General features: G+C 53.0%; 1 protein-coding gene across 1 annotated transcript in view; it reads left to right on the forward strand.

The window, feature by feature from the left end:
- Cdh4 (cadherin 4) overlaps positions 1-16,709 on the forward strand; it is a 479,197-nt gene extending 462,488 nt beyond the window's left edge. The window contains 7 exon segments of the mRNA NM_001419540.1: positions 2,786-3,039; positions 3,625-3,767; positions 6,110-6,343; positions 8,201-8,434; positions 10,448-10,587; positions 11,302-11,466; positions 13,125-16,709. Coding sequence (NP_001406469.1) covers positions 2,786-3,039; positions 3,625-3,767; positions 6,110-6,343; positions 8,201-8,434; positions 10,448-10,587; positions 11,302-11,466; positions 13,125-13,331 — 1,377 coding nt within the window. The 3' untranslated portion in view covers positions 13,332-16,709.
- Positions 16,710-18,298: the final 1,589 nt, after the last annotated feature.

Here is an 18,298-nt window from a genome sequence, read left to right on the forward strand (position 1 = left end):
CTTGTATATCCACTTCTCCTTCAAGCAAGTATAAAAACCAGGTTTGGGGAGAGGGAGGGCTCACCAAGGTCACCGTCAAGGAGCCAGCATTGTCTCTGCCACCCGCTCTAGAGCCTTCAAGATTCAGTGCCTCTCTTTCCTTCCCAGGCCCAGTGGCCGTATTGATTACCTAGTTTGTAATTCCTGTCCATGCATAGATAATACTCGGCATAGTGGCAGCCCTGGGCACCAATGACAGGTGCTTACGAAATCCAGAGGGAGGCCGGGTTCTGACTTCCTTAGCCATAGACCCAGGGGTCAGACCCAACACAAGGGTTAACATCTGAAGATGGAAGGCTGAAGTGGGAAGCTGGCTCCACCAGGAAAGCTCTTCCCCCTAATGGAGTTCATGAAGACTCAGGCAAACCTACAGGAAGGGGCAGTGAGTCACATGGCCTGCGGCAGGAATCCCCCAGTCACTGTCAGGCTTCACTTCTGCCTACCTTTGCACTGTTGGAGAAGTTGAGTCGTTCGGCTGTGGTTGATCCCACATTGGGATCTGATGGCATCTGAGCCAGTGTCCTAGGCCTGTTCTCTGGAGCTTCCTTTGAGGAAATTAGCCAGGAAGGTCCTTCAAGGAGAGACTGGTAACTGGAGAGCTGTGTTATGCAGCCGTATTGCTTATGGTCATTAAGGTGTGACAGCCTGCTCCTCCCACAGAATAACAGCAAGCCTCTCTGGGTGGTACACTGAGTTCTGCATCATCCATCTGCTGATGGTAACTCAGGGTCCCAGTCTATTCTCACAAGGGCCACTCTCAGAACCACTGTCTAGCACTCGCCTAAGTTCCAACCAGGTGCTTTTCTCAACATCAGGGGCACAGAAGCACTGTAGTACTATCTACCCCAGGCTCCCGTACCTGCTGCCTTCAGAACCTGTGACCAGAAGCAGCAGGGTCTTTGCAGATGTAACAGTGTTGAAGGTCTTAAGGTTTGAGTTGAGTCTGGACTATCTGGGTCAGCCCAATGCAACCTCAGAAGTCTTTAAAAGAGGGAATGAAGTTCAGGGAGTGTTTGTGTCTTTTTTTTTTTTTTTTTTTTTTTTTTTTTTTTTTTTTGGTTCTTGTTTTCTGAGCTGGGGACCGAACCCAGGACCTTGCGCTTCCTAGGCAAGGGCTCTACCACTGAGCTAAATCCCCAACCCCAGGGAGTGTCTTAGTTAAAGGTTCTGTTGTTGTGATTAAAAACAGAGCTGGAGGGGCTGGGGATTTAGCTCAGTGGTAGAGCGCTTACCTAGGAAGCGCAAGGCCCTGGGTTCGGTCCCCAGCTCCGGAAAAAAAAAAAAAAAAAAAAAAAAAAAACAGAGCTGGAGCGATGGCTCGGCAGTTAAAAGCACTTGCTGCTCTTCAAAAGGTCTTGAGCTCAATTCCCAGCAACCACACAACCATCTGTAATGGGATCTGATGCCCTCTTTTGGCACGCAGGTGTACATGCAGAGAGAGCACTCATAAAATAAATCTGAAACAAACATGTTTCGCCTTACATGTCCCAAGCATGATCTATCGTGGAGGGAAGTCAGGATAAGAACCTGGAGACAGGAGCAGATGTGGTAGAAACGCTGCTTACTGGCTAGCCCGGGTTGCTTAGTCGCACTTGCCCCGGGTGGCCCCGCCCACAGAGAGCCAGGCCCCTCCCACATCATTCACCAATGAGGAAGGAGCACCACAGCCCAACCCGGTGGCAGCTTTTCTTCAGCTAAGGTGCCCTTTCCTGAAAGGACTCTAGCTTGTGTCCACCTAAAACTAACCAGCACGAAGGAAGAGCAAGGTGTGACGGCAGAGGTAGAAGCAGTTGGAGGCAGGAAGCTACATGTGGCTCTGAAAAGGGACCGGACCCCACAAACCCCTCTCCAGAGTGGACATGTATGAGACAGGAGTCACCACTGGTCTCACTGTCGGACTCTAGCCCATTTTACTTCTGCCCCCAGAACTGCATTTAAGTTACTTTAAGTCTCCCACTGAGGACACAAAATCAGCAACAAGTACAAGGATATGTTGAAGGAGTAAAAAAGCTTAAATGTTGCTGTTCGGCTCTGGTTTGGACTTTTGAGACAGCCTCCCGGTGTATTCCAGGCTGACCTCAAGCTTGCAGCCCTCCTGTCTCGCCTCCTGACTGCTAGGATTGCAGGCCTGTACCACTGCATCCAGCAGAAACTAACTTTTGTTTGGTTGGGGGTGGGGGAAGACGTGTGCTACTCCCACAGGAGGCAGTTAGAGGACAGCTTGCAGGGCCAGTGGTCTCCTCCAACCTTCTGGGTTCTGGGGATCAAACTCATCCTCAGGAACGGCGGCAGATGCCTTTGCTCACTGACCCATCGTGGCCACCCTAAAACCAATCAACCTTTGGCCACCATTGCTGTCAACTCTCAAGACCCTCAGCTCACTTGTGCCAGCCCACAGGGTAACTAAGGCATACTTGAGAATTCCTGAAGCGGGGCATGGAGACCACACATCGGTAATCCCAACACCCAGGAAGCTAAGGCAGAAAGATCGATCCCCCAAGAAACCCAGTTTCTGCCTCATCAGAGTGTGGTGTGGGGCTACTAGCTAGAGACCATTTACCCCAACCCCTCTCCTCTCTCATTGGTCAGAAGCTAGAAGAAGCCAGAGGCAAGAGTCTGCTGTAAAGGGACAGTGGAAACCAGGCTACCATATAAAGCAGGGCAGGGAGAATCTGAGAGACCGAGCAGTGGGAATGGCCAGCCCCACCACTGTAGGACGCTCCCGTTAACCTGTCCCTTCTTCCAGGCAGTGGACTATGAGCTGAACCGTGCCTTCATGCTGACCATAATGGTGTCCAACCAGGCGCCCCTGGCCAGCGGGATCCAGATGTCCTTCCAGTCCACAGCGGGGGTAACCATCTCTGTCACCGATGTCAACGAAGCCCCCTACTTCCCCTCCAACCATAAACTGATCCGCCTGGAAGAGGGTGTGCCTGCCGGGACGGCTCTCACCACTTTTTCTGCAGTGGACCCTGACCGGTTCATGCAGCAAGCCGTGAGGTGAGTCTTCAGCACAGCCTGGCCCTATCTGACCCTCAAGCAGGATCCAGTCCTATGTACCACACAGAAGAGTCCCAGAATGCCCAGAAAAGCCTGAAAACCAGGAAACCCAGTAGAGAGAGGAGGATGGGGTACCATGTCCAGACCTGAGGTGTTGGCTTATTTAGAGGCAACCCTCCCCAGAGAATCAGCCAATAGGATAGCCTTGGGCATCATTGACCAGTGTCACCATCTCCAGGCTGACAAGTTAGACTGAAGCCAGGGCAGGTCATGGCTTCCCTGACAGCAGCAAGTGACTTGAGCAAACTGCTTAGCGTCTCTGTACCCCAGATACCCATCCACCTGCAAAATGGAGGTGATGTGGGAACAGCCTTCTGGAGTCCTCCAGAATCTGAGACCGCCCACCACAGGGACATGAGCCACTGCTGTGGCCTGTGCCTCTGTGGAAGGGGCACAGAGGTGCATGAAACCTTTGAGCACTCTGGGAGGACAGAAATGCCACTGGGCTATGGATGCTGTACCCAGGATGCTGGCTGGGAGAAGAACACTGAGACCTTGACCTTGCTTCTGGTTTCCTGTCCATAGGTACTCGAAACTGTCTGATCCCGCCAACTGGCTGCACATCAACACATCCAATGGGCAGATCACCACAGCCGCAGTCCTGGACCGAGAGTCCCTCTATACCAAGAACAATGTATATGAGGCCACCTTCCTGGCTGCTGACAATGGTAAGTCCCACTCCAGCAGCAGTGTCCTGGGGTTGTGGGCAAGGGAGGGTGCTCCTGAGGGAGGCCATAGGCACCCAGAGAGCCACAGAGAGGTCTAGAGGGCTCGGTGGAGGGAAGTCTGTACAGGCAGCCATGAACACTTAACTCTGCCCCCACCCTGTGTCGACCCATCGTGTCAACCTCAGAAACTCCAGTTACTCCCCTAACAATCTGCTTACCTGCCCGTGTTCCCACAGTGTTCCAACCGTTACACATAAACTCGCGGCTCCAGGGTGGCTATAAACCAGGGAATTTAGTGGCCGAAGGCTAGCCCAGCCTGTCTTTACTAGCTTCTCAACTTCCCCATGTATGAACTGGGGTGAACAGAACAGATTTGCCACTTCCCAACACTATTAGCTGGCACCCTAGCCCTGAGACTCTGGGAGCAAGGGAGGGCGCTAGGTGGCTGCTGGGCAGGCAGCATGGAGGAGCTTGAGGAGGAGCAGGAAGGACACTGGTCATCCTGAGGAAGACAGCACAGGTTCTCAGGAGGTTTCTGAGGGCTGTGGACCAAGAGCAGATGGGACCTATGGCCGAGAGGCCCATTTCAAGACCCACAGCACCGTGAAGTCTAGCTGAGCACTCTCATGGGTTCCGTGTATGGTGGTTAGCCGTGTGTGAAGGAGATTATGGGCAGACATCCGTCCATCACCACTGCTTTGGGAAGAGCCCTGGCCTCTCTGGGCCTCAGCTTTTTCCTCGGCAGAATGGGAGGAGCCTAATGCTCTGACGGGTATGTCCTTCATGAGGGATGTCCGGCCTGTGAGTAAGCCAGAGTCGGCGTTCTCCATGCTCTGACCACGGCTGTCCTGTCACCCACTGAAGGCCAGGCACCTACCTGGAGTCAGAAGAGACAAGCCTCACCTAGCAGAACTCTCTGAGGGCCTGGTGCTCAGACAGAGAACAAGCCCCTGTCTGTCAAAGCCTGTTTTCTCAGTAGAGGTCACTTCAGCTGTGGGATCACAGTCAACAAAACTGAGAGGGATTTTCTCTCACAGTGAGGAGACCTGGAAACCAGGGGCATAGCTCAGCGATACAGCGCTGGCCTGGCATGTCTGAGACTGAGTTTACTCCCAGTCTGCAAAGGTGTCAGGGGAGGGGAGGGGAGGGGAGGGGGGAGGGGACAGGAGAGGAGGACTTACCCAGGCCTAGTGATGCATACCCACATCCAGTTATTCAAGAGACTGAGACAGGAGGATCTCCATCTCAAGGTCAACCTGGGTTATAGAGCTTGTTCCCAGCCAGCCTCAGGAACTAAGAAAGTGAAGTCCAGAAGTCAGGGTGAGATTTGATAACCAGACCCATTGCACTCACACCATGTCCACGCTATGTCACAGCTTGGTCCAGGATGGGCACCCCAGGCATTGTGACCCCATTCTGGCAAAGAGCAGGAAGAGCGTAGTGCTCACCTGTGTTCTCCCGTGGACTTCCAGGAAGCACGGCACTAGTTCTCTTTCTCAGACTTAGGCACGGGATGGCACTAGCTGGACGTGTAACCTCCCGGTGGACAGCGATAACCTGAGCTAACAGTTAGGCTTCTGGTTCTTCTCTCTCTTTTTTTTTTTTTTTTTTTTTGGTTCTTTTTTTCGGAGCTGGGGACCGAACCCAGGGCCTTGCGCTTCCTAGGTAAGTGCTCTACCACTGAGCTAAATCCCCAGCCCCTGGTTCTTCTCTTAAAGAGAGCAGAGAAGAGAAGACAAGGACAGAGGGAAAGCCCAGGCCATTTTAGTAGCGAGAGGAGCTGGGAGGAAACAAAGGTGGTGGGAGAAGCCAGGGAAAGAGGGGGAGTTCTGCTCTTGGAAGGAACACTTGCAAAGGCCCCGAGGCAGGGCTGTATGGTGGGTTTTGGGGGGACAGAGCAACTGAAATCTCGAGAGCAAGCACTACTGTGGCCCTGAAGCTGATCCCATAGTAAATGGCTGAGAAACCTGAACCCTAATCCAACTGGCTCCCCCAGGCCCTGTGCTCCTGGTCCACAAAGTTGGCTGTGCAGGCACTGGAGAGATGGCTCAATAGATAAGAGGAGCTGACCGCTCAAACAGAGGACCAAGGTTCAAATCCCAGTACCCACATGGCAACTCACAACCATTTATAACCCTAGTTACAGCACCCTCTTCTGGCCTCTGTGAGCACTGCACGGATGTGGTGCAGAGACCTCTGTCCTGTAGGAGAGAAGGTGTTCCCTCCTACGGCAGATGGCGTATGAACTCCAGTCCGAGTGCGGCTGTGTGTCTCGCCGAGGACGTCATGCATCTGCCTGTTCTATGTACGGCCCTGTGCGATCACCCCTCTCTGTCCTGCAGGGATCCCCCCAGCCAGTGGCACTGGGACCCTGCAGCTCTACCTCATCGATATCAATGACAACGCACCACAGCTGCTGCCCAAGGAGGCACAGATCTGCGAGAGGCCTGGCCTCAACGCCATCAACATCACCGCAGCCGACGCCGATATGGACCCCAACATCGGCCCTTACGTCTTTGAGTTGCCCTTCATCCCCACTACGGTGAGGAAGAATTGGACCATCACCCGCCTAAATGGTGAGTCCACCCAGCAGTGCCCTAGCCACCAGCAGAACCAGTATCTAAGGATCTAGGATTCCATCACTGAGAAACAGTGAGCTACGGAGCTGGGAGACAGTCCTCGCCTTCCGCATGGTTCACACACAAGGCTGGAGATACAGCCCTGTTTATCTGTGCCTCCACCACAAGGCTGTCTTTGCTCCTAGCGCCTCCCTGTTCTAGAAAGAGCCTAGCTCGACCATGCTGGCAACCGTTGACCGTCGTCTGTAGCCCCTGGAGAACGCACCCCTTAGGAGGCACCGGCTGCGGTGATGTTGATGGCATTGAGGCCGGGCCTCTCGCAGATCTGTGCCTCCTGTGTGGCCAGTGCTAGGAGCCTTACACCTTCCTAGAGATGCGATGCCTGTTTATGGTTCCACCAGCAAAACTGCCGATTCTTCGGGCCCATGGCAACATAAGCCCGATAAGCAAAGCCACCGCTGTCCTCTGCCCCTGGGCTCCTGGTGGAGAGCGTTCCCATGCTCACTGAGGTGTGGGTTCCTCTCAATGACTTTGCCTTTCAGGAGAGTTGGGTTTTGGAGGTTTTTGTTTTGTTTTGTTTTTCTTTTTGTTTTTAAAGATGTATTTATTTCATGTATGTGAGTACACCGTACCTGTCTTCAGACACACTAGAAGAGGGCATCGGATCCCATTACAGATAGTATGAGCCACCATGTGGTTGCTGGGAATTGAACTCAGGACCTCTGGAAGAGCAGTCAGTGCTCTAACCGCTGAGCCATCTCTCCAGTGCAGGTGGTTTTGGTTTTTTTTGTTGTTGTTGTTGTTTGCTTGTTTTTGCTTTTGTTTTTGTTTTTGTTTTCTCCTAATTGATTTTATAGAACTCTATACATTCAGGAAATCATTTCTTCACCCTAAATACTGACTCACTTTTGGTCCTGATATGGTTGATGTTTTAGCTTTGTGTGTCACTGTATGTGTGCAGGCACACATATGTTCAGATACATGTGTGTGTGCACAGCAGGTCACCGTCAAGCTCTGCTCTTGATCCTTGGGAGATGTCCACCCTTTATTTTTTTTCAGACAGGGCCTCTCTGGCTGGTCAGCCAGCTCCAAAACTCTGCCTGCTTCTGCCTCCCCAGATCTGACTATAAGTATGCACTCTGTAGCAGGCATTTTAGATGGGGTCCAGGGAGGTACAGTTCAGATCCTTATGCTCGTGTGATAAGAGCTTGACCAATGGAACTATCTCTCAATATCTTTAACTTAATGGCGGTAGAGTGTGCGTGTGTATGTGTGTGTGTGTGTGTGTCTGTATGTGTGTGCCTATATACATATGTGTACACACACATCTGTATGGTGTGGTGTGATGTGTGTGCATATATGTACATTGTGTGCATGATGTATGTACATACACATGTGTATGCGTGTGTGTGTACGTGCATGGCATGTTGTGATGTGTGTGCATATGTGTACATCATGTACATGATGTATTACATGTATATGTGTCTACATGTGTACATATGTGTGCATGATGTGTGTGCAGGGACGTCTATATGGTATGTTGTGATGTGTGGTGTATGTGTGTATATGTGTACACTGTGTGCATGATGTATGTATGTGCACATGTGTGTGAGACTGCATGGTATATTGTGATGTGTATGCATGTGTGTACATTGTGTGTATGATGTACATGCATGCATGCACGCACGCACAGGCGCACGTGTGTGTGTGTGTGTGTGTGTGTGTGTGTGAGAGAGAGAGAGAGAGAGAGAGAGAGAGAGAGAGCTTTTCATGCCATCAATCTCAGTGCCTGCGGAGGTCTTCCTTGGGAAGGATAGCTGCCGACTGGCTGCACGTTGCTGTTTTTCATTCCAGGTGACTATGCCCAGCTCAGTTTGCGCATTCTGTACCTGGAAGCAGGGGTGTATGACGTCCCCATCATTGTCACGGACTCTGGCAACCCTCCCCTGTCCAACACATCCGTCATAAAGGTCAAGGTGTGCCCGTGCGATGAGAATGGCGACTGTACCACGGTCGGTGCAGTGGCTGCAGCTGGCCTGGGCACGGGCGCCATCGTGGCGATCCTCATCTGCATCGTGATCCTGCTAAGTGAGTGCTGGCGAGTATTCCGTATTCAACGTGTGACACCCTCTTCATGTGGGGTCAGAAACAGCCCCGCTGTGGGGAGAGGTGACTGACTCTGAGGCAGAGCTGGGCCAGCGTTCTCCTCTGCAGACACAAGGGACAGGGATGGAGAATAGTCAGTGCCCATGTGGAGTGAGCGGGCCTACCATCCAGACAGGGAACCTGCCTCCCTTTCCTGCCTGCAGGGAGTGCGAAGCCAGGGGTCAGAATACAGGTGTCCCTGTGGCCCTAACTGAGAGTGGGGCATATGGTGTGGGGGGGAGGGAGCACATCCCTTCTTCCACAATCTCCCTCCACATCTCCTCAGGTGACATGAGACACCAGCTGCACAGCTGCCTCTCCGGCCACTTGATCTGGAGGAAAGTGGCCCAAGGTGTCTGGTTTCTACTTCAATGCTCATAGAGTGGTCCTCTCACTCTCTCTCTCCAGTTCCCTGTCCACAACATGGGCCACATCAAGAGGTCCCCTGGCTACCACCTTGTTGAAAGGTTGAAAGGAATGCTATCTGCTATCTGTCACTTGCAGGGGTCTGGCCTCTGAGCCTACAGTAGCTGTAGTCTTTCTCATCCCAGCAATAAACCAAACCACCTCATCAAACTGGCCACCCTTCAGACAGCCTGCAACCCTTCCCTCCGCACAAGGTGTCTGTCTGTTGACATCCTCCCCTCCCTGTGCCCTGGACAGGCAACTCCTCCTCCATGTCTAACAGTGAAGAGATAGCAGAGGCCGCAGGGAGCACACCTGGAGACACCTTCACGATAATCGGGGTCTCCTGTCTCCAATTCACAGGAGCCCTGCCCTTAGAACCCAGGCAGGAAGAGAGACCTATCCAGGAAGACCATGCAAGCTCCCATAGATAAGCAGAATGTCCCAGACAAGTGGCCAAGGCAGATGGCAAAGGAGACATATCTACATATATTTTCTTATTTTGCACCCAAATCCCTTTGGATAAAAGAACCTCTGGGATCCCTCCCCAGTCAGCCTTTCTTCCTGGAATGTATATACATACATCATGCATACAATGTACACATATGCACACACATCATGCACACATATGTACACATGTGGACACATGTGAATATATCATGCACACAATGTATACATATGCATACACATATCACACATCACACACCTATCCTGGTGTGTGCCTGGGAATTGTGGGGGGCCTCTGGAGGTGCAGGATGTGGCTTCCTACCTGCCGGAGGCCCTTTCTGGGCTGCCCCTTCCCCAGTCTCCTTCCATCATGGGGCTATCACCCCACCTTGGCTCCTGCCTAGAACATTGTACTCTAAAATGCTCCTTTTTGCCTTCTGGGCCCAAAGCCTCACCTTGCAATAGTTCTGAGGAAGGAAGGTCTCTTAGCTCAGCCTCTCCACTTGTCCTCCTGACCCTCAAGTACTGATAGTTGTGCACCATTGGCTACATCCATAAAGAAGAAACTAATCCCAAGGGCTGTTTGCAACCCCAGGTTCTACATCTGTACATGCAATCAACTGCAGATAAAATATTCACAACGAGAACTGTGTGGCAGGGGCTGGGAGAGATGACTCAGTAGTAAGGTCACTTGCTGCAGAAGCATAAGGACCGGAGTTCGAGTCCTAAGACCCGCAGGCATAGCTAGGCACACACCTGTAACCCCAACTGTAAGGTCCAGAGTCAGGAATACTGAAGCTGACAGGTGAACAGCCAAGATCCAGGTTCAGTGACAGAGCCAGTCTCAAAGGACTACAGTGAGGAATGAAAGCTCAGGACCCAGATGCCTTCCTGCGACCTCCATCCATTCTAACGCTGGGACTTAGTGTGCACACGCATGCGCACACACCTGCTGTGCAGACGAACACAGAACCCACACGCATCCAACCATCGTATGCCCACAATACGCCCGGACTTGCACACACGTTCACACCCGTGCGCACGTATGCACAGACGCGCCCGTGTGTGCACACACTGCTCACAGTGCGGCTCCCCCTCTCACAGCCATGGTCCTGCTGTTCGTTGTGTGGATGAAGCGGAGGGAAAAGGAGAGACACACGAAGCAGCTGCTCATCGACCCTGAGGACGACGTGAGGGACAACATCCTGAAGTACGACGAGGAAGGCGGCGGCGAGGAGGACCAGGTGAGAGATCGAGAGTCTCATAGGCCCAGCTGGGCTCGTGCTGGGGCCTTACCTGTCTTGTCCCATTCCTTAGGGAAAGGTATTGCATAGTCAGTCGTTTCCAGAGGCACAGATCTGGGTACAGGCCGCAACCTCTCCCACGTGTGTGCTCAGGCCTGGGCTGACTGTCCTCATCCTCAGATCGGTCCTCCTCACATGATCCTCCCTCTCCAGCCCCCAGACCAACCTGCTGCTGTTCTGTGCCCTAAAGAAAGCAGTCCAGAGTCTTCTGGGGTCACGAACACCCACCTACTGGACACTCCCAGTGGTGGTGGGGCTCTCTGACCAGGATGGGGAGAGCGCACAGAGCTACCCCAAGGAGGGAGGCAAGGAGGGCCCAGCCCTTTTCTGTCAGTGCTAAAGGTGCAGGTGGCTGGCTGCATAGGGCTGCAGGCAGGAGGGTCACTTGTGGGGGGTAGGGAGGAGGTCCAGGTCCCCACAAGGCAGCTGGCAGGTATAGAGTCCATGGGGACCCTGAGGTCAGGCAGGGCTGGGGCAAATGGAGAAGAGGCAGTGTGGGGAAGGGGCAGGCCTAGAGTAGGGCAATCAGTGTGCTTGGAGACTGGTGTGGTGGGCAGGTGAGAAAACTGAGCATGAATGTTCTTAGCACTCTTTATTGCCCTGCCTGCTGCCCCCACACTCCAGTTTCCCTGACTCACTCTGTCTCCATCCCAGGACTACGACCTCAGCCAGCTACAACAGCCAGAAGCCATGGAGCATGTGCTGAGCAAGGCCCCTGGTGTGCGGCGAGTGGATGAACGGCCAGTAGGTGCCGAACCCCAGTACCCAGTCAGGCCTGTGGTGCCACACCCAGGAGACATTGGAGACTTCATCAATGAGGTACGAACCTCGGGAGGACCTGAGCAAAAGCGTCTCCTTTAAAAGTTAAATCCTGTCACACACACACACACACACACACACACGCACGCACGCACGCATACACGCACACGCACACATACACGCACATACACGCACACACACGCACATACACACGCACATGCACACACATGCATGCACACACACGTGTGCACACACACGTGTGTGCACATACACACAGAGCTTGTGAGGAGAGGTGGCTCAGACTAGGACTTGAGGCCAGGCCTGCCCTTCTGCTTGTGGCCGTGAGCACATTAGCTCATGAGTCAGATACTTTTAGGAAATCTAAGACTCAGCAGACGCTCAGTGGGAACTGGGGGCCATTTGGGTCACTGTGACACAATAGGGTGACAGCAAGAAGAACTGTTCTCAGAAGAAACAGACCCACTAAGCCAGTGAGGTTTCGAATGGCCATCCCAGCCCACATTGGAGTCCTGGTACCAGAGCAAACTGGCCTGCATGTCTCAGCTCCACTCTGCCACCTCTGCTCCCTATCCCCATCACGACGCGAAGATGGGCACCCAAGCATCACCACACTGAGCCCTGTCAGCGTTTGGCTGCATAAAACACCCAGCAACAAGGCCTTCACACTGTGCAAGAAGCTTAGTCTCTACAGTTGAGCCAGGAAAGGCTGGCCCCATGTCACAACACACCCCTGCCTCTTACAAAGTCTGCAAAAGGAAACGATCAGTCGATCAGTCGACTGCAAGACAGCACAGTTTGGGGGTTGATTTTGGTTTGGTTTGGTTTAGGTTTTGGTTTTTTTGTTTTTGGCGGGCGGAGACCTGGAACCTAGGTTGTGAACTAAACCTCCTCCTACTCCTCAACCCAGTTCTAGCCCTAGCACCAGTCCAAACCATAGCTATCCTCATGCTAGCCATAGAGTAGCTGTGACTCTGACCCCAAGCCTAACCTTAGCATTAACCCCAAGCCTAGCTTGGAGCTGTAACATTAATCCTACCCCAGACCTAACCCAAAATAGCAGCAGCAAGCCCTACCTTCACCCTAACATTAGCCCTAGCCCCGAGCTTCATCCTAGACCTAACCCTGTTCCAACCCTAACCCCTGGTGGGGCAGAGCACTACTCGAAGCCCAGCCCAGCCCAGCCCCCAGTCTTATCCGTGGCGAAGCTGCTCACAGCTTTGAGCCTCCCGCTCTTACACTCTGCGCTGTTGTTATTGTTTGCATTTACAGGTTTTATCTTATTTTATTTATGTGTATGAGTGCTTTGCCCGCATGCATGTCTGTGCACCATCTGTGTACAACGCCCACGGAGGTCAGAAGATGGGGTCATCTCCCCTAGAACTGGAGTTGCAGATGGTTATGAGCTGCCATGTGGGTACCGCAAGAACAAAGCGGAGCCATCTCGCTAGCACGCACACCCCCGCCCCCCCCCGTCCGTTCCTTATAAATGTACATCCTTATTTGGTCCTTGGAGGTATCCTACAGATAAACACGTGCAGCGATTACAGTGCCTACTGTACACAAGATCCTCCCTCCTCCACCCCTCCCCACCCCCACCCCTCCCCGCCCTCCCACCCCCCCAGCCCGCTCGCATGGGTCCGTCCTCCTCTGGGCTGACACAGCGCTCACACCTAACCCCCCATCTCTGTGATTTCCAGGGACTCCGAGCTGCTGACAATGACCCTACCGCACCCCCCTATGACTCCCTGCTGGTCTTCGACTACGAAGGCAGCGGTTCTACTGCAGGCTCTGTCAGCTCCCTGAACTCCTCCAGCTCCGGGGATCAAGATTACGACTACTTGAATGACTGGGGGCCCCGGTTCAAGAAGTTGGCGGACATGTATGGGGGTGGCGAGGAGGACTAACCGACCTCACCACCGTCGTGAGAAGGGCACTGGAGGCTGAGCAGCAGAACTGAGCCAAGGTGCCAGAGCCGTCTGGTGTCGAGAGATCCCTCCCCGCTGCCGTCCCCGCGCGGAGCTCTGCAGTATGGACGGACACAGGCCACCGGGCACCCACCATCGCTGCGGCATCTCGGTAGTCACAGCCACGTACCGTGAAGGGAGAGCCAGAGGCACAGCCCTAACTTGAATTTCTTACCACAAAAGCACTGTTAAAACAAAACAAACAAACAAAAAAACAAAACAAAACAAAAGTGCCTTTTGGTACATGACAGATTCCCTAACTCAGGAGTGACTGAAAGAGGAGAGACAGCCCGAGACCCCCACTTCTGTCCACCCCGCCCCACAGCCACAGCCCCATTAGGTACCTTCTGAAGGTGGTGAGCAATGGGAGACAATGTCCTTTTTTATTTTTAAAGCCTTTTATTAAGAAACAGAAAGTAGGTAACTTATTTGCAAAAACAGATCTCAACAGCTTCTGTTAGGCATAGCCAGCGTCTCCTGGGCCCTTTGGCCTCCCCGAGGCTGTTAGGTGAGGATCAGGCTTTCCAGCACCAAAAAAGCACTGGGCCAGCCCAACCCCATCAGCAGAGCCACTTCTGTGTGGACTAGGCCTTCACCTGAATGTTTGCTCTGCCCCTACACACTGTAAGTAGCTGGGGCAGGTGTGACGCCTGAAGACCTTCCCGGGAGTCCTCACCTCTCCACTTGGCCACTGCCACACCCTCAAGTCCACCATAAAGCCTCTCTCTGGACCAGCTGTCGCCCCCAATCCCACCGAAGTCCCCTTTTTGCTTTGGTCTGGGACAGTCCATTGTCTAAGAAGCTGCAGCATCCTGCAGAACCCTAGTCCAGCCATCCACTCTTCAGGATGAGACCCCGAGGGATCCCGTTGAAGGCATAGCAATCACAAACCCTCCACTCAGCGGACCCCTGAACGCTCTCAACACCCTCCCCAGGCTGTGCAGACGCAGACGCAAAAGGCAGAGCCTGGCCGGACTCCGGCAGCTGCTTGGCCTCCTTGGGCTCGGCTAACCTGAGCTCCCACCTGGTCCCATGAACTGCTATGGATGTGAGGACCTACCAAGAGGCCGGCGAGATTACCTTGCTGTGCCCCTGTGACCACAGAGGGACCCATGTTTCTGTTGTTCTCTGGAGCTGGTGGGGCACTTAACCACGGCAGCTTGAGCGTGGGGCGAACTGGGCAGGGTGACCGCTTCTGCAGGACAGCAAAGAAGCCATGTACAAGAACCTACGGGAGATGGCAAAGCTTACCTTTTCACTAGAGGGGAAAACAGACCTAGGACGTTCACATGTCTGGGCCCAAAAGAGCCCTGGGATGGGGCAGAAAGGCAGGCACCAATGAAGCATCCTGTGCTGAGTCTTCCTGGCTTACCCCATGCTATAAGATACTCCCAAGGAAGGGGTTGAAGAGTGCTGATTGCTTGGGAGACCTTGGTGTCAGAGTCTTCTTGGGGAGACAACAGAAGTCCCGGCATTGAGGAGAAATAAGTTTCTTCCAGATCTCTAACCCATACCTACAACTGAGGGGTCAGGGAGATCTCAAAAGGGCTGGGGGTCCCCAGGAGATCGCATGCTCCCTTGCCAGGGGTCTCTAATCCATGGCTCCCCTTGGCTTCTTTACTCCGTTGCTAGATCCCCTTTCCCAGACTGCTTTGGCCTCAAAGATGCACCTGAGTGAACTCACAGGTGCCCAACTCGTGGGTATGACCCATTGGATGTCAGGGTTCTTTCCCAAATCAAACCCATGCCCACCTCTGAACTCCTGGACTTGAGCTGGGTTTCTAGCTCACCTGTGTCTCCTCACTCCTCATACCGCTGTCCTAGGAGGGGGGATGAACAGGGGCCTCTGTCCCTTCCTGGGTGTCCCCCTGCCTACAGCCAGCAGTGCTCGTGAAGGGGGATGGGAGGGCTGTCCTATGCAAATTGCTCAAATCGGGTGGTGCTGAGCTTGGCATGGCCACTGGTGGGATGGACTGTTGAGGGTTAGGGCTGGGGAGTTGAAAATGATTTTTCTGGGTTTGATTTTAGAAAACCCAAGAAGGTTCTTGGAAGTGTGCATATGTTTGGTAGGCACGGGAGGCAAGAACTCTCCTGAAATCCCAAGGCTTTCTTAGAAGCCTAGGACGGGAGGTACCAAACCCATCAGTTACCTGGAGGCATGTCTCACCTGCCTCCACCTCCTTCTCCCTACCCTCCAAGGCCTCTGTCACTGCCAGGCCCCTGCAGGAGCTTGTCCCTTTCACCCTACACCCCAGTGAGCCCCTAGGGCTAGAGGAAGATAGGGTTCTACACACACCCCCAGACCCATCTTGGAACTCCGTTCCCAGGCCAACAAGTTAGCATTAGCCAAGCATACAGTCAGTGTCAAATGTTTCTCTTCTGTAGCTTGTAGATACAATGCGTCTATGGTCAGGGCCCAGCCAACCTAGGCTGGTGGCCAGCTCCGTGCAGTGTGAGGATGTGGTTTGGTTCCTTTAAGGAGAAACCTATACCACTGAGTGGCTTGGAAGAACAACACCTGGCCACGGTCAGCCTCGGTCACACCTGACTCCCCGGCCGGCAGCTTTTCTCTCTCATGTCTTTCAGCACATCCAAAATGCTGGGTCTCCTGCCACCAAAATGTCAGAGTAATGGCCAACATCAGGCCCTCAGAGATGCCTCAGTTTCCCCATAGTGAGTATGTGGTCCATTGAGACGACACCTCTGTGCTCTCTAAGGTAAACAGGAGGGGAAGTCTCTATTTCCACCCACACCGAAAGGCAAAACCAAAAACCCACAGCAGAATCTCCCTGCACAGAGCACCGGGTGTGGTAGTGCATAGACCACATACCTAGCAGGCTCTACCACACCAGTCAGCCGGTGGAAACCACCTCCGTGTACACCGGGGACGCATCTTGCTTTTCCTTCCTCTCCTGTTTTCCATTGATTTATTTTCTGCATGTTTATTTTTGAAAATGGACAAATGTGTAGCAGCCCGCATGACCGTGGTTGTTTCGGGAAAGATACCGGAGTATGATGTGCTCACACTGCAGCTCTGAGCGCCATGCGGTGAGACAGACGTTCCGACTTTTTTTGTAATCGTCAACAGCACAAATATTTTGTATTGTCGTTTGTATCATTTTGTACCGAAAAAGAAAAAAGAAAAAAAAACAAAACAAGAACAAAAAGGGAAGAGAGTTGATGTTTTTCGATGTGTTTTTAGTGCCAGGCAGTCTTGGTTCCGGAGGGAACGCAGCTTTGCGGAATTGTCGTGTCCAGGAGTGGAGTCGGGCGTTAGCACGCTGCTCCAAAGGAGGAAATAAAGTCCCCTTTGAAGTAGTTGGCCTCTGACTTGCTTGTGTTTTTCCACAAATTCTGGGATCTGACAGAGTTGGGGCTGTGGGCAGGTGACCTGAGGGCAGGTGGATCAGACACAGAGTTAGATAATCTCCGCAAATGCCCCTGTGAAAGCACAAGAAAATCCACTTAGGCTGAGAGCAGTCGGTTCTGGTTTTGGCACTGGTTGTCAAATCCAGGGCCTCTCATGGCCTACCCTCCACCCTGCCTTCCTGCACTGGCTGATATGCAAGAAAGCTGCAGCTTGCACATGGACAGATATTCCAGTCTGCACCCGGCCAATCAGCACTCCTGCCCCCAAAATCCCTTGGAGCTTTGGACAGGTTCACTTTGTAAAACAATGTTAAAGTGTCTTCTGAGGGAGCTTGTACTGGCTGAGGATAATCTGTGGCCAACAGTGGACTGCAGAAAAGCGCATGGCCCCTGGGAACTGTAGATTCTTTACACTGCTGTGGGGCATAGTCAGATCTGTCCTAAAGTGCCAACACACACACACACTCGTGCACACACACACACACACACACACATGAATGTACACATGTATGTACACATGTATGCACACATGTATACAATGCCTATGTGCAAACACACACAAGCGCATGCATGTGCATGCTCACATGCATGTATAGGTAGGCACATGCATGCACACACAGTTGCATGTATGTACACATGTAAAGGTGTGCACATGCATGTTCATATGCATATATAGGTAGGCACATGCATGCACATAGGCAGGCCTCTAGCCCCTGTTATCTTTCTGTGCAACCCATCCTACCCATTATCATGTCATCACTGACATTATCAGGAAGCTCAACCCAGATTTCCGCTCAAGCCTGAATGCCCTCAGCATCTCTTGCCCTCACTTTGAGCTCACCTTGCACCGGGCGTCCTCCTCCCTTTACCTAACTCCTTCCAGCCTGTTCCTGGGCCCTCATTTCCTCCTCAGCCTTTGCCTGCACTCTTCTTCCCTCACAGCTTCCTGCTTGTCACTGCCTTGTCCCAGGCACAGATGTGAAAGGATCTGTGTTCTCAGGATTTCCTGGGCAGGTCAGGCAGGACTCTGGCCGCCATTAAAATTCGAGGTTTCCCCTTATTAAGACAAGAACATCATGCCAACCGCACCCCTACTCTTAGGACTTAGATGGCTGACATGCCCTATAGCAGGTCTAGCACCAGTCAGTCAGCCTCCTTCCAGCTGGGGCTGTCACTCTTGGTCTCCAGAGAGCAACTTCGGGAGCCATGTCGAGGCCTCATTCTCTGTAGCTTCCAGAACTTCCCAGCATGGTGCTCTGTGAATGGAGATGCCCTACCCTTCCTCACAGGCTCCAGTCCCATCCAAGGACTCTAGAAACTCACAGCTCTGACCACCCACATCAGGCTCCTCGGTGAGCCCCACAGAACCAGCCATGGGAAGCCAGAGACTGAGAGAGGAGCACGGGGCCTCCCTGTGGCCCTTGGTGACCAGGCGAGCATCCTGCAGTCAGCAGAGGATCCTGATGGCTTCCAGCTCTAAATGACACCCACAGAGTTCACTAGAGCCACCAGCTCAGGGTTTGTTCCCACACAGTGCA

This window comes from Rattus norvegicus, chromosome 3 (assembly GCF_021556685.1).
Source record: "Rattus norvegicus strain SHRSP/BbbUtx chromosome 3, alternate assembly SHRSP_T2T, whole genome shotgun sequence".
NCBI classification, from domain to species: domain Eukaryota; kingdom Metazoa; phylum Chordata; class Mammalia; order Rodentia; family Muridae; genus Rattus; species Rattus norvegicus.